The sequence below is a fragment of the Carassius gibelio genome, chromosome A18, assembly GCF_023724105.1.
Source record: "Carassius gibelio isolate Cgi1373 ecotype wild population from Czech Republic chromosome A18, carGib1.2-hapl.c, whole genome shotgun sequence".
Lineage (NCBI taxonomy): Eukaryota > Metazoa > Chordata > Actinopteri > Cypriniformes > Cyprinidae > Carassius > Carassius gibelio.
In genome coordinates, this window is record NC_068388.1 from 1,133,197 (window position 1) to 1,156,249 (window position 23,053).

The 23,053-nt window shown below is 37.9% G+C and overlaps 2 protein-coding genes across 2 annotated transcripts in view; one reads left to right on the top strand and one right to left on the bottom strand.

Moving 5' to 3' along the window:
• Positions 1-6,472: 6,472 nt before the first annotated feature.
• Positions 6,473-12,999, bottom strand: LOC127934518 (uncharacterized). The gene is made up of 5 exons (XM_052531950.1): positions 12,868-12,999; positions 11,318-12,225; positions 8,792-8,963; positions 8,104-8,270; positions 6,473-8,025 (listed from the first exon to the last, which is right to left on the bottom strand). Exons 1-5 carry the CDS (start codon positions 12,884-12,886, stop codon positions 7,876-7,878), a joined length of 1,416 nt encoding a protein of 471 aa, XP_052387910.1. The 5' UTR covers positions 12,887-12,999; the 3' UTR covers positions 6,473-7,875.
• Positions 13,000-15,380: 2,381 nt separating this feature from the next.
• LOC127934515 (semaphorin-7A) overlaps positions 15,381-23,053 on the top strand; it is a 19,149-nt gene continuing 11,476 nt past the window's right edge. Inside the window, exons 1-8 of the mRNA XM_052531946.1 lie at positions 15,381-15,545; positions 16,352-16,491; positions 18,406-18,453; positions 18,678-18,776; positions 18,851-18,929; positions 20,608-20,703; positions 20,852-20,985; positions 22,797-22,960. Coding sequence (XP_052387906.1) covers positions 15,446-15,545; positions 16,352-16,491; positions 18,406-18,453; positions 18,678-18,776; positions 18,851-18,929; positions 20,608-20,703; positions 20,852-20,985; positions 22,797-22,960 — 860 coding nt within the window. The 5' untranslated portion in view covers positions 15,381-15,445. The remainder of the gene's footprint in view (positions 15,546-16,351; positions 16,492-18,405; positions 18,454-18,677; positions 18,777-18,850; positions 18,930-20,607; positions 20,704-20,851; positions 20,986-22,796; positions 22,961-23,053) is intronic.

The window sequence follows — 23,053 nt, forward strand, 5'->3', positions numbered from 1 at the left end:
AGCGCCTCTAGAGGAGCAGAGGCGTCACTGCAACACACACACACACACACACACACACACACACACAGTTCGTGCTGACAGTAATACACGCATCTCACGTACGTGACATGAAGAACACAGCAGTGCTGATGATGGGAGAGATCTACTTAAACACACACACACACACACAGAGTGATCTGTCTGTTTGATATGAGAGATCAAAATCAGAGTGAATACAGTGGTTATTTCAGTAAGAGTCACTGAAGCTTCAAACTGATGACAGGTTCAGGTAGAAGGGAGGATAGAAATGCAGAATGTTTTGAGCTCTGTGTTCGACAGAGGAGTGTGTTCACATCTCAAGACTGATGAGGAGTGCTCTCTACTGTCTTACACAGTCAAAGTTAAAGCCAATGAACAGTTCAGTGTCTGGTGACTGTCAGCTGTAGTGTGGCTCCATCTGCAGGATCTGCACAAACAGACAGCACACAGCCACCGGCGGCGCCAGGGGGGGTCTTGGGGGGTCTCAAGACCCTGCCAAAAAATGCCTTGACCCCCCATTTGACCCCCCAGCCTCTTCCTGATTAAAAAATATATATAATCGGGATAAAGATCCAAAAATGTTTCTCTTCAAACTACGCAGAACAATAATAAATAATAATTATTTCGACATTTATTCATACACTGAACCGAGAACCGTTTCTGTCGGACGCGTCCGATTCGAGAACCGATGAGCTGATGATAACTGCGCATGCGTGATTCAGCGCGAAGCAGACTGACACAGAGCGCATCTGAACCGAACTGATTCTTTTGGTGATTGATTCTGAACTGATTATTTGCTAATGTTATAAGCGCGGGTAAACCAAAGGCTTGAATGAAGGGCAATCATCGCCAATGACGGCATTACATCGAGCGCAAAAGAACCGGTGAACCATTTTTTTTTCCAGCTGGTTTATTTGATCGAATTGTCCGAAAGAACCGGTTCACTTGAGCACCTGCTCCTTTGCCCCTTAAGTGCCCTTTGGTCACAGCACAATTTCCTCAATTTTTTTTTGTAATAACATAAACTTTTGTGAATGCCTGCCCACGCCCAATCATAATATTAGTACAATTTATTAATAATAATTTAGCCGTAAATAAAATGACCAACATGATGACAGTTCACCTGACTACGACCTCATCCAACCGGGAAGATTCCTCATGCTGCACGCGCATTTTTTAAATGCTAGAGGATATTTTCAACATCGTGGCAGCTGGTAAGTGGTGTTTCATTCTCAGCGAAGTGATTTTGGTGTTTATTTACTTATTATTATTTTACAAGAACGATGTGATGTGAGAACATGCAGATACGTTGTTTATATTGCTGTGTGTAGCCTGTAGTGTAGAAGTAACACTAGCGTGCTGTTTGAGGGAGAAAAGTTTCACAGGCATCGAGGGGTCTGGTGTTTTTTATGTTATTTGAATAAACTTTTATTATATTACAGTACTTATTTATTTTTAACACGTAAAAATAATTATCACAACACTGGTAAGGCTTATTCAGATTTTCTCATTCTCTGAATTATCATTATAAAAATAAAAACAATTCAGAAATGAATTAAAATATAATTATATTTTAAATGTGATGCAAATATTTTTTCTACGAAAGCAACAGTGTTTACAACAGCAAGACCACTTTAGCCTGTAAACTCAATAATATCTATCTGGAAATAAATGTAAAAATATCAATGTCAATAAAAATGCATAATATACCTGACATGAAAGTGCAGTGTGAAGGATATGAATAACAAATGTAGCCTGTCATTTGTTTACATTGCAAAGGTGTTTTTGTTGTTTAGTAGCAGAAATATGCAGCTATTAGCCATGTCCACTGTATTTTTTGTTGGTTTTCATGAGACCCCCCTTGAAAAGACCAGGACCCCCCCATTGCCCCCCCAATCAAAATTGTCTGGAGCCGCCACTGCACACAGCTGGAGCCACATGAACTTTCTGCTGAAATTAATACAAGGATAATAAAGAAGCTGGTTTTATTACAGCACATTGAGCTAAAATGCATTCAAAATAACCTGATTCCTATCAGAATTCCACCCATTTCTACACAGGCGTGATCTCAGTTCTGGCAGTGTTCTAAATGTGGTACTTGTGCACTGTTTAGGGCACACAGCACAGACTGTCTAGTATCGAAACCCGTTTCTGCGCAGAATAAAAAAAATATTAATTAAAAAGGTGACTTTCTATGTATTATTATAAGTATAATTCTTATAAATTCTCGAAAAACTCGCACTTCTGAGAAAATAACTGCAAGATACAAACTCAGAATTTGGAGATACAATTCAGTTACAGGAAAGAAAAGTCACAATTCACCATTTTTTTTTGTTCCATAGCTAAAAAAAAAGTAATAAAATGTACTTTAAAAAAAAATTTAATTAAGTAATTAAATGATTTTATTCTCAACATTTTTCTTGAGTTTAATCTCGTATTATAATGACTTAAATCTCAAGATGGTTTTATTATTTTTATCGCTTGGCTCTAATCGTCTTCTGTAAAAACTGAATTGTAAACTGAATTTTAAGATTCTGAGAAAAAAAATTAAGAATTCTGCAGTTTTATCTTGCAGTTCTGGGTTTATAGCTCACAACTATGACTTTTTTATTGTTTTGTTTTTTTGCAAGAAGTCAGAATAGTGAGATATAAAATTCACAATAAAAAAAAGTGAAAAAGTAAAATGTAAATTGGACTCTCATTCTGACGGCACCCATTCACTGCTGAGCATCCATTGATGAGACACTGATGCAATGCTACATTTCTACAAACCTGATGAAGAAACAAACTCATCCTGATCTCAGGAACACTGTACATGTTCATTTTTGGTTGAACTATTGCTTTTGTACTCTGAAATGTAGCATTGTATTTACATGATGCTGCAAAAATGAGCATGAGACAGAAAATTAAGTTTTTTTGTATGAGACATTTAGAAAAGAGTCACAGTTAGAGACAGAAAGACACTATTAAATCCACTAAAGCATTTCTGCGAGTATTAATCTCTCACAATAACGAAATAACAATACACAACTGTATTTTATTCATGTTCATGTTAGCTAATGCAAAGTGAGAGTGTATAGTAAAGTGTTAGCAGTAAAGCAGCAGATCGGAATAAGCTCAGATGAAACACGCAGATGCACAAACACGTCAGACGCGTTCACGCCGCGCGTCCACAAAAACGCGCACAAGACGCCAAACGGTGCGCGCAGAAGGAGCGTCATCTCCCTCCGGATTCACGAGAATGTCCCACAAGAGTAGAAAACTTAATCAAACTAAAAGTGTCAACTTCAGTCTGTCACACGTTCAATCCAGCGAACTCTCAGCTGTGCGTGCGCGCTCCCACAGGAAACTGTCTGCCGCCGCGCGCACTGAAGCGCGTGAGTGAACGCGCACTGATCCATCACAGACAGAAATAATGACAGATGAAGCTCCTCCTCTTCCTCACACATTAACACCGTTTTAACTGTAAATAATAATTCAGTAGTTTTTTTTTTTACACACGGATATAAAAATAATTCGACTTTTCATTGAATTTTAAGAAGAAGGCGATTTAAGAAGAAGTCACTTGTTTAACATTTCTACAGTATAACATGTATTATTACCAGTCAATATGATTTCTTCAGCTAGCACAAAAACTTGTAACCTGTATCTTGATAATAATAAAAGCATTCATATATATATGTATATATATCAGTTATTTCTACATGATCTTTAAAGTTAATCAATTATTTCTTAGGTGTTCATGCTTGGAATATTATTATTTTATAATAGACTAAAAATCTAATAAATTACTATTATTTTTATGGCACCGATGATAATTAATTGTGATGTATGTAAATCAGACACGATCATATCTTCTTTTATAATGTCTGAAACTGAAATGAGTTGTAAAGGAATTAAAATCCAGCATCATTTTCGAAATTAAACTCATGATTTAACTCTTTTACATATTGTTATTGAGTCAATAGATATATTGAGTCTATCACCCGTTATAGAACAGATCTAAAGTCCCGAGCTCAGTCACGTGCTGTCTCTCAATGACCAGCAGGTGGCGCCATAACATCAACACTCAGTCTGTTTAGTTCATATGTGAATATAAAGAAACTCACACTTATTCATCTTTTCAAATTCTTACCATTTTTTACTACAGATCAAGTGCCGACATTATTTCCACACTATTAAACTATTAAGCATAAGGTGAGGTAAGCAGCAAAGATAAGCTTTTCAAAATTAAAACAAAACAAAAAGAAAAGTAAAATTAAACTTGCTGCTGGTGACATATAAATACATAACTAATGGTTTCTATACAAAGTGGAGCGATAATAACGATGAGAGGACATTCAGTGTTTTTATCACCTGCACACACTTTAACGTCTTTCAACAAACATTGTTCACATCATCTGTGTTTAATGAGTTAATTACTCATTAGTAGGTCCAGGATCACATCAGCTCTGGATGAAAGAGGAAAAACACTGTCAAATACTCCATGCACTTCATAAATCATCTGCGCGTAATCAGATTTACTCGACTAATTAAATAAGCAAAGGAAAAACCTGGTTAGACTCTCCAGAAGAACAGACAAGAAGCAGACATTTTATAAAGGTTGGGTTATGATTTTTTAAATTGTATTATAAATGTTATTATTATTTTCTTTCACTCTGTTATTATTATTATTTCATATTGTAAGCAATAATATCATTTTTGTGATTAAGTGTCTCACAATAATTTTTTTCCCCTTTTTTCCTGGGGATTAAAAAATAATAAAATTAAAATAAATAAAATAATTTAGAAATATGGCTGCCATTTAAAGTTGCAGGAAAAAGTATGTGAACTTTTGCAAACACACTGTGTTTGTTTTGACAGCAGTTCAAATGTTATAAACAGATCTCACAAGAAGGATGTGAATAAATACCAGCTGTGAACCAAATTCATGCCTGTGTTTGCTCCTCCCTTCGTCCTCCGCTCAGTGTTCTCTAATCCAATCAGCTTTGATCAGGCCCGCCGAGGCTCCGCCCCCACTGACAGGAGTCTGATGATTGACAGATCAGAGTGAGTTCATTAATCATCATCCAGCAGCAGCAGCAGCTCTTCAGAGAAACACAGTTTTCAGTTACAAGAGTCTTAACAAACCAGAAGCAGAATGTGTTCAGTTAAATGGCAAGAAATGGGGAAAAATAAATAAAAATAAAAAATAAAAAAAAATTGAAAGAAGACCCTTGATGACAAACCTGAAAGAAGAAGCAAAACTACAACATCCACAACCATCTCAGCTGTCAATCAAACCCAGAGGAATGATTTACACATGGAGTTTCCATGCTGTGATGAAATGCAATTTTTTCCCTCAAAACTATTGTTATTATGTAATCTATGGTTGTTTTAAATCTTAAATTAGCCAAAATCCAGCACATGACGAGTGATGCACGAGTTAACAAACAGGAGAGGAACTAAAGGCATGAGCTCAAACATTAGAGATGAGGAATATCCCAGCACATGTTTGTCTGATAATGTGACATATTACTCCTGGCAGAAGCTTCTGTCCATTACAGCTGATGATGTTTGTCTGTGATGTCCATCCATTACAGCAGCGTCTGTCCATCACTGACTCAACACATGATAATAAACACACATGCACCGCATCCATTAGCATGATCTGCATTATGTGCATTACTGTGCAAAGGTTAAGGATCACTGTAATTGTTCTTTTTTTAAGAGATTAGTTTTGTTATTCAGCAAGGACATAAACTGTTATCAACATTGATAATAATCAGAATTAAGAACTATTTCTGAAGATCATGTGACACTGAAGACTGGAGGAATGATGCTGAAAATACAGCGGAGCATCACAGAAATAAATTACACTTTAACACAGATTCACACAGAAAACAGATATTTTAAACTGGAATAATATTTACAATTTTTTGCTGTATTTTTGATCAAATAGTGTGAGAAACAACACTAGCGGACGTCCGAATCAGATGTTACACGTGGTGTAGATGAACAGCATCTGAGCTAACCACCAACCACAGACAGATGACCGGTGCTAAAAGAGAAACGAGCGAGTCACTGACGAGAAACAGAGAGATTAAACCACGGGAACAAACGCATGAGAGAGAAACTGAATTACCCACACAGACACACAGAGATGAAGAAACACGTTTAATAAACATCAGACCATTTAACAAGCAGGTAACAGATTTTTCTCTGTAATCAGGTGAATTAGTGTTTTTTTTTTCTCAGTTCTTTTAAATGTCACAGAAACACATAAATGCATTTGCACAGGAATTAAATACTTGAAAATTGCCAGAAAGCAAGACGGTCAACAGTCATCTTTAAAGGAATATTTCACCCCAAAATGTACATTTTCTGAAAATGTGCTCACCCTAAGTTCTTGTAAACGCTGCTTGATCTGTGCAGATTTCTCTCCTGATTCAGACCAGAACACCTTTTCACTGGAGGAAGTGTTATTATGGATTATTTGAGTTAAAATCATCTTAATCCTGGATGTGTTTCATCTTTTGTCTTCTCAAGATGTTCACTGATGGACTGGAGTGCTGTGGATTATTGTGATGTTTTTATCAGACTCTCATTCGGACGGCACCCATTCACTGCAGACACTAATGCAATGCTACATTTCTCCAAATCTGATCAAGAAACAAACTCATCCTGAGGGTGAGAACATTTCAGCAAAATAAAATTTTTAAGTGAACTATTCGTGATGCAGCATTTACACAGAACCAAAGAAACAAATGCCCATAATGATACAACATAGACATGCTTTAAAAAATCAAAACTGTTAAACAGATGCCATTTTTATCAGTGATTTAATGGTGCATCAAGCGACTTAAAAGTCATGAAGTTATCCAATAGTGCACCTAGTGATGTAATCCCTCATGCACTAACGTTTAAAATAAAATCCATGAAATTTCATCATTTATTTTGTGTTTTTGTATTAGCATGTGTTAACTGGAAATCATGTGAAGTCACTGAACTTTCCATCTGCACGCTGAAATCTTCTTAAACCAACTCAGAAGAACAAACACTGAGAAGCTGCATAATAAGGACGTTCTGATGCATGGAATTGCATTAAAATACAGTCTGTGGGTTTCTTGTCCACTTCAGAGAGTATTTGGGGTTTAAAATAGCTCGATTTGCAAACTGAGTGGATTTTGAAATTCATAACAAGATCATTAATAGTTGGCTGCATCTTTGTTTCCTAGATGAGATTTTGCATGCGTTCTGAATCTCTCATTTCAACTCTACACATCTCTAGAGTTTGGCTGCAGCTCCAGACGAGTCCTGATCAAATCTTTTTAATCATCACCTTCATTTGATGTGTTATATAGTGTAAGAACTAAAAATATAAACTAGTCAAACACCACAAAATCATATGATTGTCTCAGTCTGAATCAAATTTCCATTTAGAATGATTGAACACATTAATATCACAATGCCATTTTAGCATTATTTATGTAAAATTATATTGTTTATTCATATTTTGAATAAGCTTTTTATTTTTATATTGCTATATGTAACTTATTTAATAAAATAAAATGTTTAAGTTCAGGTTTTTCATCCAATATATATATTTATTGAGCTTCTTTAAATAAATAAAAACGTGTTGTGGTTAACAGCAGCAGTAAGAACACTGATCACTTCACTAGTGCAAAAGCAGCATCTGATGTTTAAGTTAACGAGCCGTAATGACACCTTGCAGTGACCATATACATACATTACACATATTTGCAAACAAACTCAAACCAGGTTCAGCAGCTCCATCCCAAAATCCATCAAGAAATGTGAAGTTTTACAGAGAGTGATTCTATTGGCTCAGGGGCATGTCAATCAAACTTAGCTGGCCTATAAGGGGTTTGGTTGGAGTTCGTGCCAGCATGCCGTCTCCACCTGCGCCCTGCTGCACATCTCTCTCCAGTGCTGGGTTCCTGCTTCAGAACCTCCGCAGCCAATCAGAACACGACCCAGAATGCAACTCTTCGTGTACAGCCTTCCCTGTCAATCAAAGCCAGAGTGATGTCATTACACATCGAATGTGTCAGATGAGGCGCTGAACGGTGAAGCTGTTGTCACCTGCATCACGAGGAGCTCCAGAAGCAGCGGCAGTCCGAGGATGTTCCCCTCCGGCAGGTCAAACAGAAAGGGTGCGTTCCAAACCGCGTTCGCTCCACTGGCACCCTTTGTCTCTTTAGTGCTGATGACGTTACCGTCCTGACGCAGGTTGATGACGACATAGTGATCTACAGAAACAGACAGCATCTCTGAATCTGAATCTATCCATGAATTACAAGTAACGAGAGTTACGTAATCAGATTACTTTTTAAAGTAACTAGTAAAGTAATGCATTACTTTTTAATTCACAAGTAAATATTGTAATATCGGCATGTTGAGAGAATTCTGGAGCTGCGCCCTCTACTGTACAGACGTGAATTCACATTTCCATCAGGCTTCTTGATTTAATTTTTGGTGTGGAAGGGTTTTTAACATTCGCCATAAATAGAAATAAATTCATTAAATATAGAGAAGCAAGCTCAGGCCAGAAAAGTAACTTAACACACTATTTTCCATAAAAAGTTACTATGTAACGCAATTAATAACTGTTTTTGGGGAGTAACGCAACATTGTAACACATTAGTTTTAAAAGTAACTTTATCCAACAATTTATCCGACTTAACTCTGAACGTAAGCACTTTACATGTAAACAGGGAATTATTTTTATTTTTCCAAAGTGCAGGAGATGTGTTGGTCTAGACACACAGACCTGGAGTGCCAGGCATCCTGGTGAGTTTGGGGAGGTTCTCAGCTTTCCTCACCATCACCTTCATGCGATGCGCCAGCGTCTGATACTGCAGCAGAACCAGGATCTGACCCAGAAAACGCACCGGACAAACAGAGGCCCGGACGCCCCCCAGTGCATTCTGGGAACTCTGACTCTGAACAGACACAAACACGTAATGTGAAAGAGCCGATGGGAACATTAAAGATGCATTTCAGATTTATGATGAATAATAATCACTGCTACTACACGATTTGTACTTTGTCTGGAGAAGACCAGATCATGAATGTTTCTAACACTTTCCTCAAATAACATCTCCTCGTCACCGTATTAGACTCTCAGAGGAAGCACAGACTCACTGCTCCATTACATCTGAACATCGGCATCAAACGCACTGAAGTGTTTGAGTGTGACTCTGAGCCCACGCTGAATCAAACTCACATCTACTGGAATGAGACGCATTCATTACGTAACGTCTATTCATTCTGCTGACAACACTTCTGCAAATCAAAACCCATGCAGCTCCAAGAGATTTATAGCTAGATCCAACAGACCACACTCATACTCGATCTATCTATCTATCTATCTATCTATCTATCTATCTATCTATCTATCTATCTATCTATCTATCTATCTATCTATCTATCTATCTATCTATCTATAAGGAGTTTCTTGTCAGGTGTACATTGACAGTTTTTCTAGCTCCTCTTGTCTCTCTCTGTATTTCCTGGTCTGCTCTGTGACGTGTCTCTGCTGCATTACTGATCTCCGCTGGCTCGTGTCCATCTCTGCAGGGCACACGCTGGCTCCAGGCTACACTTACGCACCACTTGTTGTCACACTAGCCACGCAGTCGTGCAATCCCACTGCTGTAGCGTTTGTGTTGTAATGACAGCAGACAGAAACCTTTCCAGATCTCACAACCAAGAAGCTCACTTAAAATTAGCATTCTAATACCATGGGTTCGATTCCCAGGCAATGCATGAACTGATGAAATGCACGAACTGATAAAATGCATGAACTGATGAAATGCATGAACTTATCAAATGCATGAACTGATCAAATGCATGAACTGATATAATGCATGAGTTGATAAAATGCATGAACTGATCAAAGCATGAACTGATAAAATGCATGAACTGATCAAAGCATGAACTGATAAAATGCATGAACTGATCAAAGCATGAACTGATAAAATGCATGAACTGATCAAATGCATGAACTGATATAATGCATGAGTTGATAAAATGCATGAACTGATCAAATGCATGAACTGATCAAATGCATGAACTGATAAAATGCACGAACTGATGAAATGCATGAGTTGATAAAATGCATGAACTGATAAAATGCATGAACTGATCAAATGCATGAACTGATCAAATGCACTCCTTCAATGCAAAGTCAAACTGGTTAAAAGTGTTTTACTGTACTGTATTCTACTGACATCCTATTTTAGGATGGAAGCTCCTCTGGTCATCATCCTCTCGACTGACTCACTCGAGCAAAACTGCATCATTTGATGGATTCAGCAGTAATTAAACACAAACTGTGAGGTCAAATAGCACTTTTGGTTCTTTGTAACCAGTTGAGTCATTCTGAAATCACAGCCAATCCCCTGCATTTCCCAAAAGCTACCATGGTAGTATTTCCTTTGCTACCAACGGAGTAGGATTTTGGATGAATGAGATTAGGGGGTGACAACTGTATATGTTTGTCTGATTAAAGGCTGGAGTACACTGCATGACTTTTGCCAAGGTTTTCGGACTGTCTCAAAGTCAGTTAGTGGTTGAGAGATTTTGCAGAAAAGTGTATAGTGCATGACGTCACAGACTCCTTTTCTTTAGCCTTAGACTACAATTCAATCAAGTTCAAGAATGTTTGGGGGTTTTTTCCAGCCAAATTTAGAAACCATGTTTCTGTTTGAATTTGCTTAGTATGTGATTCTAATTTGTTTGGTGTATAATAGCCAGTTTGTCTCTGTAACATTTACAAAGTCAGAAAATTTCATGCATATTGTTTTAAAATCTGTTCAGACTTTAATTTGTGTTCTGTATTCCATTCTATGATTCCATCAAGCGTGCTTTTTGTGTTTTGAGCCAATTTTAGAACACCTGGTTTTAATTTCTCATGCATCTCCTTGTAACAAGAAGCATGTTTCTGCAAATATTTGTTTTAATAAATTTTTATCTCACAATAATGATTTTTTTCTCCTTGCAATTGTGTTCACATCTCGCAGTGAATCTCAACTTCTTTTCTAAGACTTGTGAGTTTGTATCTTGCAATTCTGACTTTAAAACACACAATTACAACTGTATCAGAATTGTGAGATGAAAATTGCAAATGTGCAATTTTTTTGTGGCGGAAATGGGCTTCCCCGGGAATCAGAGCTCTGACTTTCAGAAACTGCAGTCAACTAATGCAGACGTTAAGAGAAGTGGTGGATTCCAGCCTTCAGTCGTTTGGTGTACGATGCTCTGTAAGTATATGAAGCACAATCTCCTTCTATACCTTCCTCAGCCTCCTCCTCACAGGGTTGAGTTGACGATTAAAGGTGAGGGTGCAGTCGGGTTCCCAGTGGATTTCAGCACATGCCAGTTCGAGTTCACCCACAGCCGTCTCTCTCAGACCGGAGAAATCCCTGCTGGACACGGTCAGTCTGAGGGTACAGGACAGGAGCTCCTCTGCTGATCTCACCTGAAGCTGGAGCACCTGCGCTGGAGCCTCGGGACCGAGGCTGTGTCTGCGTGTCGGGCCGCCCTGAAGCAGCGTGGGGCAGAGCGGAGGCAGACAGGCCCTCACCATAGTCCCGCTCAGCTTCCTAGAGCCCCGGTAGAGCCCCAGAACGGTGATGGTGAGTTTGCCCTCAGCTGGTGAGAAAACAAGGGTGAAGTGAAGGGAAGGTGTGGGTTTGTGAGAGCCGGAGCCATAATGTCGGCCGCTGTCTGCGTTAAGCTTGCTCCTTTCTGAAAACGAAATGTCATCACCGCTTTTGTGATCAACCACCTGGCGTGACTTCCTAACCAGGCCGAGCTTAGGAATAATCGGGAGCGAGGAACGACCACGGACAGGTTTATAGGGAACAGCGGGGGAGCTGAGCCGCCGTAGATTGAAATGTGACTTAATAGGATAATATGGTAAAGAAAGATCGTCTTCTGACGGCGTCGAGCTGCTGTTAAATGAGGGAGAGTCCAGAACGTCTCCGTCCAGCTCTTCATACTGCTGTTTGATTGGCAGGGTGTTGATGGCAGGGGAGGGGCTTAGAGTCACATGAGCTGCAGGTAGAGGAGGTGAGGAAAGCCCCGCCTCCTTATCATCTGTAGGGCGGGACTTATGAAGCCAAAGGCAGACGATGCAACCAATCACCAGACAGAAACAGAGGACGGCCAAGCCAACAGCCAATAAGATTTGAAGATGCACTATTAAAGTAAAAAACAAACACACACATAATCAATATAAAGTCAAAATACATTATTTCTAGCAATGCCAATATCATGGGTTAAAATTTCTAGAGAATGCATGAACTGATAAATTATAAAATGTGGTTAAGCAATAAACGTTCTGCAGTAGTGGACCCAGAAATCTCACTGTAAGAACTGTTAGAGGCAAATGCACAGACTCTGAGCGTTTGCTTTCTGTCCGAATGCAACTCGTCATCCCTGATCGCATTAAGACTCAGAGGAAATGGTCCTGGGATGATCATTGATCAGAACCAGAGCCCAGCTGATGTCAAACAGTTCAGAATGACGTTTACGCATTTAACTCAATTAATCTATGCAGTAACAGTCAACTATGAAATCACATGCCAGCTGTGTCTCCTGTACTACTGCATGTTGTCGGTCTAGTATATTTAGAAACATCTCACATGTGCATATTTGTGAAAATAAAACAATTCAAGATTTTACCCCCTTTTAAATAATTGCTTAAAGGTGCTGCTTTTGTCTTAGCATAGTATGAAAACTCATGCATGACATTGCCCATCTTCCTCGTGATTATCTATAACCCAAACATGAATTATATGCAAAACAATCAAACTAGATGCACAAAGACATGTTTCTTACCTTCAAGTTCTACCTGCATATTCCCAAAGATTGACAGTACTGCTTACTCCACAAACCAGCAGCTGAATCTCACTAACTAGTGCTGTCCGATCCGCAGCTCACTTCAGTTGCTCACGAGTCCATGCGCGTTCACGGACACCATCGAACAGCCGGACGTGAACGCGCACCGCGGCGGAGAAATCAATTCGGTGTACAGCTGACGCGTGACGCTACGATTCGAATTAGTGAAGTAATGCATTTAAAACCCGATGAAATTATAAACAGAAGCGTCAGATTTATGTAGTTTCCTAAATTGAAAGCATCTCTCAAATGCCGAATATATAATACAGATTTTATCAGAATCAAATCTGAGTGGTTTACTGAACTAAACTGGTTTAAACTGAGAGACATGCCTTTTGAAAAGTGTAAATACAGCTGGAAAACAGCAACAAAAAAACAAATAAATAAATAAAACATCAATCTTATTAGTTGTTCTTGCCTTTGTGCATGATGGAAACACTAGTATAGGAAGTTGAGTAGGTTTTGCTTAATTTTATAATGTTGATATTTAAGCAAGGTTGAATCGAGTACCAATATAGAATTTATCATGAACTAAAAAATATTTTTTTAATGTTGAAATTACATAGTATTTACTCCACCACAGAATCATTTTTATCAGTGCAGGAAGTGACGTCACTTTGTGTCACTCTGATTAAATGACACAAATCAGTTTGATAATCCCAATGTATCAAAAGAACAAAGCTGTTAATATGAAAACAACATTGTTTTGTAAGCTGACTGACAGCCTGATCATTTTCTCTTGTCCTTGAGTAAAGAGTCAGGTCATAATTAATAAAGATGAGTGTCTGAGCTTGACCAGAGCAGGTTTCTGAAACTCTGTTATAAGCTTTTATCGAATTACTTCCTTGATTCACAACACAACCATATTCATTTTTCAAAGCTGGAGGGTTGAAAAGGTTCTGCAGGAGAGGCAAATTATGGACATTTTCAATACATATATACAAATAATTGAAATTGTGTTACTCTCAGACCCTTGGTGGTGGTATCTCCTTATCCACTGCCAATGTACAGCATCCACCTGGATGAAGAGCTGGATTAGTGGATTAGAGTTCAGTGGTGCATGGGGGAAAAGGGGGGGGGGGGGGGCAAGTTCGGGAGGGAGTTCAGCTTCAGACTGATGGATGAAGCTATTCTTCAGTCTGGTGCCATCAGACTGCTTCTGTCCTTCTGTGTGGTGGGTTCCGGGTGCACCTTGAAGTCAATAACAATCTCCGAAGAGGAGAGGGCTCAGCACACATCCTTGGGGGACCCCAGTGTTCAGTGTGATGGTGCTGGAGGTGTTGTTGCCGACCCATACTGCCTGAGGTCTTCCAGTCAGATAGTCCAACAGTTGCACAGCAAAGTGTTGAGCCCCAGCTGGATCAGTTTGTGAATGAGCTGTTAGGGATGATAGTGTTAAATGCTGAAGTGAAGTTGTTATGAACAGCATTCTGACGTATGAATCTTTTTCTTCTAGATGTGTGAGTGCTGAGTGGAGGGCAGTGGAGATGCCATCATCGGTCGAGCGGTTGGACCGATATCCAAACTGGAAGGGGTCCAGGGAGGGGGGGGGGGCAGACTTGATGTGGTGCATGACTAGCCATTCAAAACACTTCATGAGGACGGGAGTAAGTGCAACAAGACAGTAGTCATTGAAGCAGGATGGAGATGGTTTCTTCGGAACTGGAATGATGGTGGTAGTTTTGAAACATGTGGGAACAACAGCCTGACTAAGTGAGATGTAAACAAAATCCTAAATGTTTTTACCTCGTGTTGAAATTTTTTTATTTATTTTTTGTGAACGCACTCTTCAAGTATGGTTGGTTATATATATGTATATATATATGTATGTGTGTGTGTGTGTGTATGTATGTGTTCGAGTTATATACTACTCACTTTTTTTTTTTACTCACTAGATTTGGACTATTTTTTATATAAAGTTCAGCTTTGTGAATATACTGACAATAGTTTCAGTTTAAACACTGAAAGGTAATTTGTACTTTACGTACTGTTTTTTTTAACGTTTGTTTGTACGTACTGTAATCCTTGTCGTTTATTATTTCATTAATAATAATAATAATAGGCTAATAATAATAATATAGTTTCAGTTTAAAAACAAGTCAAAACGCGTCACCAAGCCGAGGAGCAGACACGGTTAGTTTATTAATTTAGTGACTTTTATAAAGTTCACACATGTTTTGACACTTGTCAATAACGCTGGAATAAATAAATAAACTACAAAACGCATCTATGTGTGTTATGATGTTGGCGACCTCTTGTGGACTTGTGTAATTTATTTGATTAAAATTGCAATATGTTCCAGTGGGTTTAAAGTGCCCTTAGTCTGGAGGTGTGTTTTCATTTTATAAATAATATTGTCACGCATATAATGAACTTTATATGAGCTCACCAGTAACGCATATATTGACACACACTCGGTCTAAGTGTTATGAAGGATTCATTATAAACCCCGCCCATAACACACAGAGGAGTGTGTGAGTTGTTTCGGAGCTGATCTGTCACACACTCTCGAGCTGAGATGATGGACTACACGTGTTTATGTTTGCTGTTCATATGCATTTCATATGTTAGTTCAACAAAATTACATTATGATCCTCGAGTGACGGTGAAAAAAGAAGGTAAGCACATATTTACTCCAAATATTTCATCGGTTTTATTCTCAAGATTATCGTTCTGTGATGATTAAGAAAGAAGAAGACGAACCAATTGTGTTAGTTATGTGTTAGTTAGTAGATAGTTATGTTGAAAAACAGACAGATATGTATTAACAATGTTCTGCTGAGAGCCAAATGTAACGAAGTTTGTAAAGAATGCTACAATGTAACATTTTGAAGTCAACTCAAGTCAGAAGAGAGAAACATTGTAACACTTCACAGTAAAGTTCATCAGTTAACACGAACTGAGCATGACCAACACTCCATGTTTATTTCTACATTTACTAATGTATTATTAAAATCAAAAGTTGTGTTTGTTAGGTTAGGGTTAGTTAATATTAGTTAATACACCGAGAATTAACAACGAACGACTGTATTTTCGTTATTTAACATTAACAAAGATTAATCAATATACTGTAATACATGTTTTGTTCATTGATCGTTAATACATGAACTAATGGAACCTTACAGTAAAGAGTTAAAAAGATATTGAAAACAGTAGACTCACAGCAGAAACAGTACAGTTTTAATGGATTAATCTGATAGTCACATTAAGACGTTCGTGTGTGTCAAAGCCTTACTTCATTTTCACACATATTTGAACAGAACTCTATCTTCAGCTCCCATGCGACCGCAAACCACTCCGCTCTCTTATCTCACACTCACTGCTGGCTCTTCTGAGCAGAATATGTGTAATAATGTACAGGAACTGCTTTAAACTCTATCTATTGAGAAAACGACACAGTTTATAATGCACGCCTCTGTTTCAGGTATAACCAGGTTTTCTTTTGAAAACAAGCCCAATATTAATTTGGTGAAGCTCGTCAGCTCTGGTAAACAAATCATATGGGTTGGAGGAAACGAGAGCCTCTATTCCATCATCACAACACAAGCCTCCAGGCCTCATCAGGTAAAATTTTACTAATTATTGCAAAGAGTGGCAATTATCTGCACCTCCGTATTGTAGTACATTATAAAACAGTATGCAATATTAACTTACTTAGTGTAGATTTTAATTTTAATTCAAATTAATAAATGCATGCCTCCCTATTGGGACAATATCCTAACCCTACCCGAAATTTTATATCATATTCGTCATTTTCATTGAAAATAAATGCTTTTTTGATGTGATTTGGAATTTGAAAAGGGAGAAAAAAGTAAAAAAAAAAAAAAGGCAGATGTAAACCTGGGTCGATCGCGGCAAAAAGAGCACATCACACATTTGACCATCTGTGTCTCCGGAGCTGATAACTGTTGGTGTGTTTTGTAGTGTTGACTTGCTGAATCACATGTTGGTGTCTCGAGTTAGTGTAGAGCTTCAGGAAACAAGGAGCCATATTTACTCTTAGTAATAAATAAGTGTGTGTGTGTGTGTGTGTTTGTGTGTGACTGTGTGTGTGTGTGTGTTTGTGTGACTGTGTGAGAGTGTGTGAGAGTGAGTGTGTGACTATGAGTGTGTGTGTGTGTGTTTGAGAGTGTGTGTGTGTGTGTGTGTGTTTGTGTGACTGTGTGAGAGTGTGTGAGAGTGAGTGTGTGACTATGAATGTGTGTGTGTGTGTTTGAGAGTGTGTGTGTGTGTGTGTGTTTGTGTGACTGTGTGAGAGTGAGTGTGTGACTATGAGTGTGTGTGTGTGTGTGAGAGAGTGTGTGTGTGTGTGTGTGTTTGTGTGACTGTGTGAGAGTGTGTGAGAGTGAGTATGTGACTGTGTGTGTGTGTGTGTTTGTGTGTGTGACTGTGTGAGAGTGTGTGAGAGTGAGTGTGTGACTATGAATGTGTGTGTGTGTTTGAGAGTGTGTGTGTGTGTGTGTGTGTGTTTGTGTGACTGTGTGAGAGTGAGTGTGTGACTATGAGTGTGTGTGTGTGAGAGTGTGTGTGTGTGTGTTTGTGTGTGTGACTGTGTGAGAGTGAGTGTGTGACTATGAATGTGTGTGTGTGTGTTTGAGAGTGTGTGTGTGTGTGTGTGTGTGTGTGTTTGTGACTGTGTGAGAGTGAGTGTGTGACTATGAGTGTGTGTGTGTGAGAGTGTGTGTGTGTGTGTGTGTGTGTGTTTGTGCGACTGTGTGAGAGTGTGTGAGAGTGAGTGTGTGACTATGAGTGTGTGTGTGTGTGTGTGAGAGTGAGTGTGTGACTATGAGTGTGTGTGTGTGTGTGTGTGTGTGTGAGAGTGTGTGAGAGTGAGTGTGTGACCATGAGTGTGTGTGTGTGTGTTTGAGAGTGTGTGTGTGTGTGTGTGTTTGTGACTGTGTGAGAGTGAGTGTGTGACTATGAGTGTGTGTGTGTGAGAGTGTGTGTGTGTGTGTGTTTGTGTGACTGTGTGACAGTGTGTGAGATTGAGTGTGTGACTATGAGTGTGTGTGAGAGTGTGTGAGAGTGAGTGTGTGACTATGAGTGTGTGTGTGTGTGTGTGAGAGTGAGTGTGTGACTATGAGTGTGTGTGTGTGTGTGTGTGTGTGTGAGAGTGTGTGAGAGTGAGTGTGTGACTATGAGTGTGTGTGTGTGTGTGTGTGTGTCAGAGAGTTCATGTGAAAGTCTGTAACTATCTGTATATAAAAACAGTGTCTTCCTCCATGATCTGTGTTTGACCTGCTCTAGATTCTCTGCCAAGAGAAAAATGATATTTTACATTGAACGGTTATGGAAACGCTCAAGTACTGCAACTTTCTTCAATGCAAAACATTTGAAACACTGAAGAAAATAGTCTATGTCTTATATATATATATGCAAGCATGAAGACATCACTTCTGTTTTAATCCCATATTTAGATTCTGTCGTTATGTTGTTGTTTGTAATATTAATCTTTGCTGTACTTGAATCCTTGTTTAGGTGAATATGAATCTCTGTCATGATCAAAGCAAAGATTCAGAGACTCCAGTAAGTATTAAAAACAGTCGTTTATGCACAACGTTTGTTTAATAATGATTTCCGGGAAATACGTGCAGTTCAGAAACAAAGGTTAAGGTTCAGTGTGTTTATATAAACAAATGTTTTATTATGCATAAATGAACATTGATATAACCCAGCTGTTTCAGGGCTTACTGACAGTTTGTGTCCAGCTGAAGGTCACTGAATACTGTTTAACTGTTGATTTTTCCCAGCACTGTTCATTCAGGATCTCTCTGCTCAGAGAAAGTGTTGATCGGAATCTCCTGTTCATCTGTACGTCAGATGATGGAAATACCAAGTGCTGTAACTTGGTATGTCCTGTTTTTACTGTATGCATTATCAATCTGTCTGAATGCATGAAACTGAGCCGTGTGTTGTGTTCCAGGACTCCAGCTATTCTCAAATCGACTGCTTCGTGTCAGAAAATTATGAGCCAGACATAAATGAGCCGTCATTACTTGATGGTGAGTATTGCACTTTGTGTTGATGCATGCATTTGTGTTTTCACACATTTGTGCTGCACGAAATAGAATCGCACATACAAAGATAGTTTCGCTTCTTGCAGATACTAGACGGAAATCTGGTACATGTAGAGTATAAAACATTCTAGACCACCCACTCAGATTCTTGACGTTGACTAGTTTATTGTTTGACACATAGCTGAGCACAATTGGATATTGTTATTTAATGTTAGAGACTGTTCTTGATTTGTTTTCGCAAACACTCCTACTTTCCCTTCCTCTGTATTTCTGTCCACAACAGTTCTGAGGGTTTTATTTCTGAGGAGAAGTGGAACTATTCTTGAAAGTGCCAGGAATTCTCCTCTTGGGGGATATATATATATATATATATATATATATATAATTATCTCACCTAAATGTTTGATCATGCAATGCATTTGTGTTTGTTTTTTCTACAACGGGGCGTTTTTTTGCGTGCACGCTTTGAGTGTAGAGAAGAGCGCATTAGTGCTGAAACACTGGCAAGACTTTAAAAGAAATGCAAAGTATAACCTTCAGTTTTGATGTTACACTGTTTCGTTTTTACAAGTGACAACTCCCATGTCAAGTGTAGAGCTCGCTTATACCACAGACACAATGTGCTGATCTCAAACCATTGCGATTATCAATCCAAGCACTTGTACTTTAAACAGCTCTTTTTGTGAGCCTGGAAAGTCTCAAACGTTCAGAAGGTTCAAATGGTTATTTAGGGTTGTATTTCCAGTGTCTGACAAGAAAAATGTGCATTGCTTCTTCAACATGTATTCTTTAGCTAAGCCGTTTTGTGATGAGGAACTAGACCTTTCTGTGTTTAAATGGTCTAGAGAGATGTTCTATATATATAGATCTGCACAGACTAGGGCTCTGACTGTGATTGGGGTTAACTACCATGATTTGGTGTATTTTTTTGTGTTTTTTGTGTTTGAAAAAAAAATAAAAATAAAAAAAATAATAAAAAAGAAATATATATATATATATATAATATATAGGCCTTTATTATAATAAACTACTCTAAATATAAAACTGAAAGGTGAGTTATGTAAAAAAAAAATTTTTTTATAATGACAGTGAATGGGTGTTATTTTTCAATAGTCTAATAAAGCACATCCATCCATCATAAAAAGTGCCTCACACGGCTCCAGAAGGGGTTAATAAATAGCAAATCAATGCATTTTTCTAAGAAAAAAATCCATATTTAAAAAGTATTTTCTCTAGCTAGAAAATAAAGTTTTCCTGCATGCAATAAAGAGTTTGTTTACGGTATATTCTGAGCCAGATTTACTCAAAAAATAAGTGTGAGAGGGCAATCCTGTAGAAGTGCTGATGGGAGTGGAAAATCTGTCATCTAAGCAAGTTAACAAACAAAACAAGAACACGGCTATTTTTTTAATGACCAATGCAATCTACAAGGAGTGCTTTTTTGGGGTGTTAAATAACTCCTCAAATACCAGTGAACTGACTCGTGCAAACTTAAGTAAATCACCTTTTTGTGATTAATTTCACTGTCCTCCCATCAATGTTGCATCTGAAAGGGAAACGCCTGAGTTTGTGATTGACTGAACTATCCACTAACAACTACATGATTTATTTTATTACACGCTTCATGTGGCATCACGTCTGAATCCTATATTCCGTATTTTAGGTAACATGCTGTACTTCACCAAATCTGAGAAGGGATTGTACAGGATAAACAAGAACGACAAAAACGACAACATTTGGTCTCAGTCGACTCAAGCGGGTGAGAAACCAGATACTTTCACTACTACTACAAAAACAAAAAAAAACGTTTCGCTACGACTGTGAGGACTCCACCTCTTCACTGAAACGAGTTCATGTCATTTCCAGAATGAATCTAAACAGTGCTGTTTTTTCTTTTTCACATTTAGAGCAAACGTATTTGAAGCTGATCGCTGGTAAAGGCCAACACCAGGACAAAGTTTATTCCTTCTTCGCCGAGAAACACAAAAGTAGAGACGGTGAATCTGAGCAGTGGATTCCACGAGTCTCTCAGAGCTGCAAGGTGAACAGAAATCACACCGTAGAACATAAAGTGCATTTCTGATACTATTTTACTGCCGTTTTAATCACTTAAAGTTTTAAATGTTTAAAAATGAATGTGCAAAAATGAGTGATGTGCCCCAACCTTGTCTAATCTGATAATGATACTCCACCCAAAAACTAAACTAACTCTCTCTTTTGGGGGAATGATGTCAAAAAGGGCTTGTTTGATTGGATCCCATTAACATAAAGTCTTAAATATGTGGCACTGGTGGCGTAATGACTAAAGACATCTATCAGTCCCAAATACACTCAAACCAGTTAAAGAACACTGCAGAAACAATGCAATAATTTCTCATGTCAGTATATTTCCATTGCCAATACAGTTACTGCTATTTACATAAATCAAGTTATTTTATTTATATTCAGGGTTAGGGTTTCTCAGTCAAGTGCACATGTATCAATATTAATATTATCTGTCAGCAAGCACTGATCTGATGCCTGATGTTCTTGTGTTTTTTTTGCCATGTCTGTTTCTAAACATTAAGCGTGCACTTCTGAATTTTCCCTATTTTTGCCCCTCCTTAAATGTGACCGCTGTTATTTTAGTTGGTGGGAAATGCATGTTTAATACAGAAGTTTCTCAGTAAGTCAAAGCCACATTGGTGCTAAAGGGAGCAGTTCTATATTTATAACCTCAGGTGTTGTTACACAGTTCACGTTTTGTAAAAAATATTTCCTAGTAAATATCACATTTTTACGCAATTGTAAAAATGTTGATTCTTACAAGATTGTTTGCTTCATAATACATCTTCAGTTTGAAATCAGGGTAGTGCTCTAGATTCCTGGTCCTTATGTTTCAGTTTACTTTATTATACTGTTTAACCTTGTAAAATTTCAGCGTTTTTTAACCTCGTATTGTTCATTTGGGAGTCACACTGGTCAAAACTGACCAGACAACTAAAATGCAACCTTTTTTTTTATTTTGAGAGAATTTCATGGTACCATTTAATATTTATGCAATAATTATAATACATTTTTCTCATTTAAAATCCTAATTTTAGCTCTAAATAAAGGCTTATACATTCTCTAGTTGTTTTTAGACATACAATATACACTTTAGAATAAGGTTTCTTTAGTTAATGTTAGTTAACTGCTTTAGTTAACATGAACTAAGCAAGAACAATCCCTCTATAACATGTATTAATCATAGTTAATTTCAACATTTACTAATGCATTATTCAAATCAAAAGTTAATGCACTGTGAATAAGCATGAACTAACAATGAATAACTTTATTTTCATTAACATTAACAAAGATTAATGAATACAGTAATAAATGTATTGTTCATTGTTTGTTCATGTTAAATTCAACTAAGTTCAAACCTGAACACTAAAAAAGACATTTTGTTACACATAACATCAGAGTTCAGCAAAAATGTAACAAATATGTTTTTTGAGTATCACTTCTTCATTGCTCTGCACTTTTTTCTGCTTCGTGAATGATTTGTAGATTGTACACACCCAAAAATTCTCTCAGCTTTCTTATTTTTGCACATTTCTCATTAATTTCCAATGGTGGCCATTTTTAACCACGACCAACACATTTTTTTTTTAGACGACCATTTAGCTTTTTCGAATCAAGTCCAGAATTTTTTCATACCATTCCGATGAAGTAGTGATTTTTAAAACGGCTTTCTTATGTGGAAGAACAGAGGATGTTTAGCTGAATCTTCATGCTGATTTTTGAAGGCATACCGACGCTTTCAGGCTCCAAAAAGCATCATAAAATAGTCCATATAACTCTGTATTGACTCTTTGTATTGACACGCAGAACGACAGAGGAGGCTCAAAGAGTCTGCTTCAGAGCAGCTGGACATCCATGATTTTCACCCGTCTGTTCTGTGGCAGAGGATATGAATTCACTCAGATGATCGATGTGGCCACACTGGAAACAGACAGCGACGCCAAAATTTATGTGCTTTTCAGAAACTATTGGTAAGAGAGAAATTACATCAATTTCATCTCATGTTTTGTATTTAAGGCGAGCAGTATGTGTGACTTTGCACTCGCATTTCCAATGCCTAACAC

Coding starts and splice junctions, on each gene's coding strand:
- LOC127934518 (XM_052531950.1), bottom strand. Junction 8,964..11,317: donor TGAGGAGGAGGCTGAGGAAG/GTATAGAAGGAG, acceptor GTGTCTGTTCAG/AGTCAGAGTTCCCAGAATGC. Junction 8,026..8,103: donor TGGAGCTCCTCGTGATGCAG/GTGACAACAGCT, acceptor TTTGATTGACAG/GGAAGGCTGTACACGAAGAG.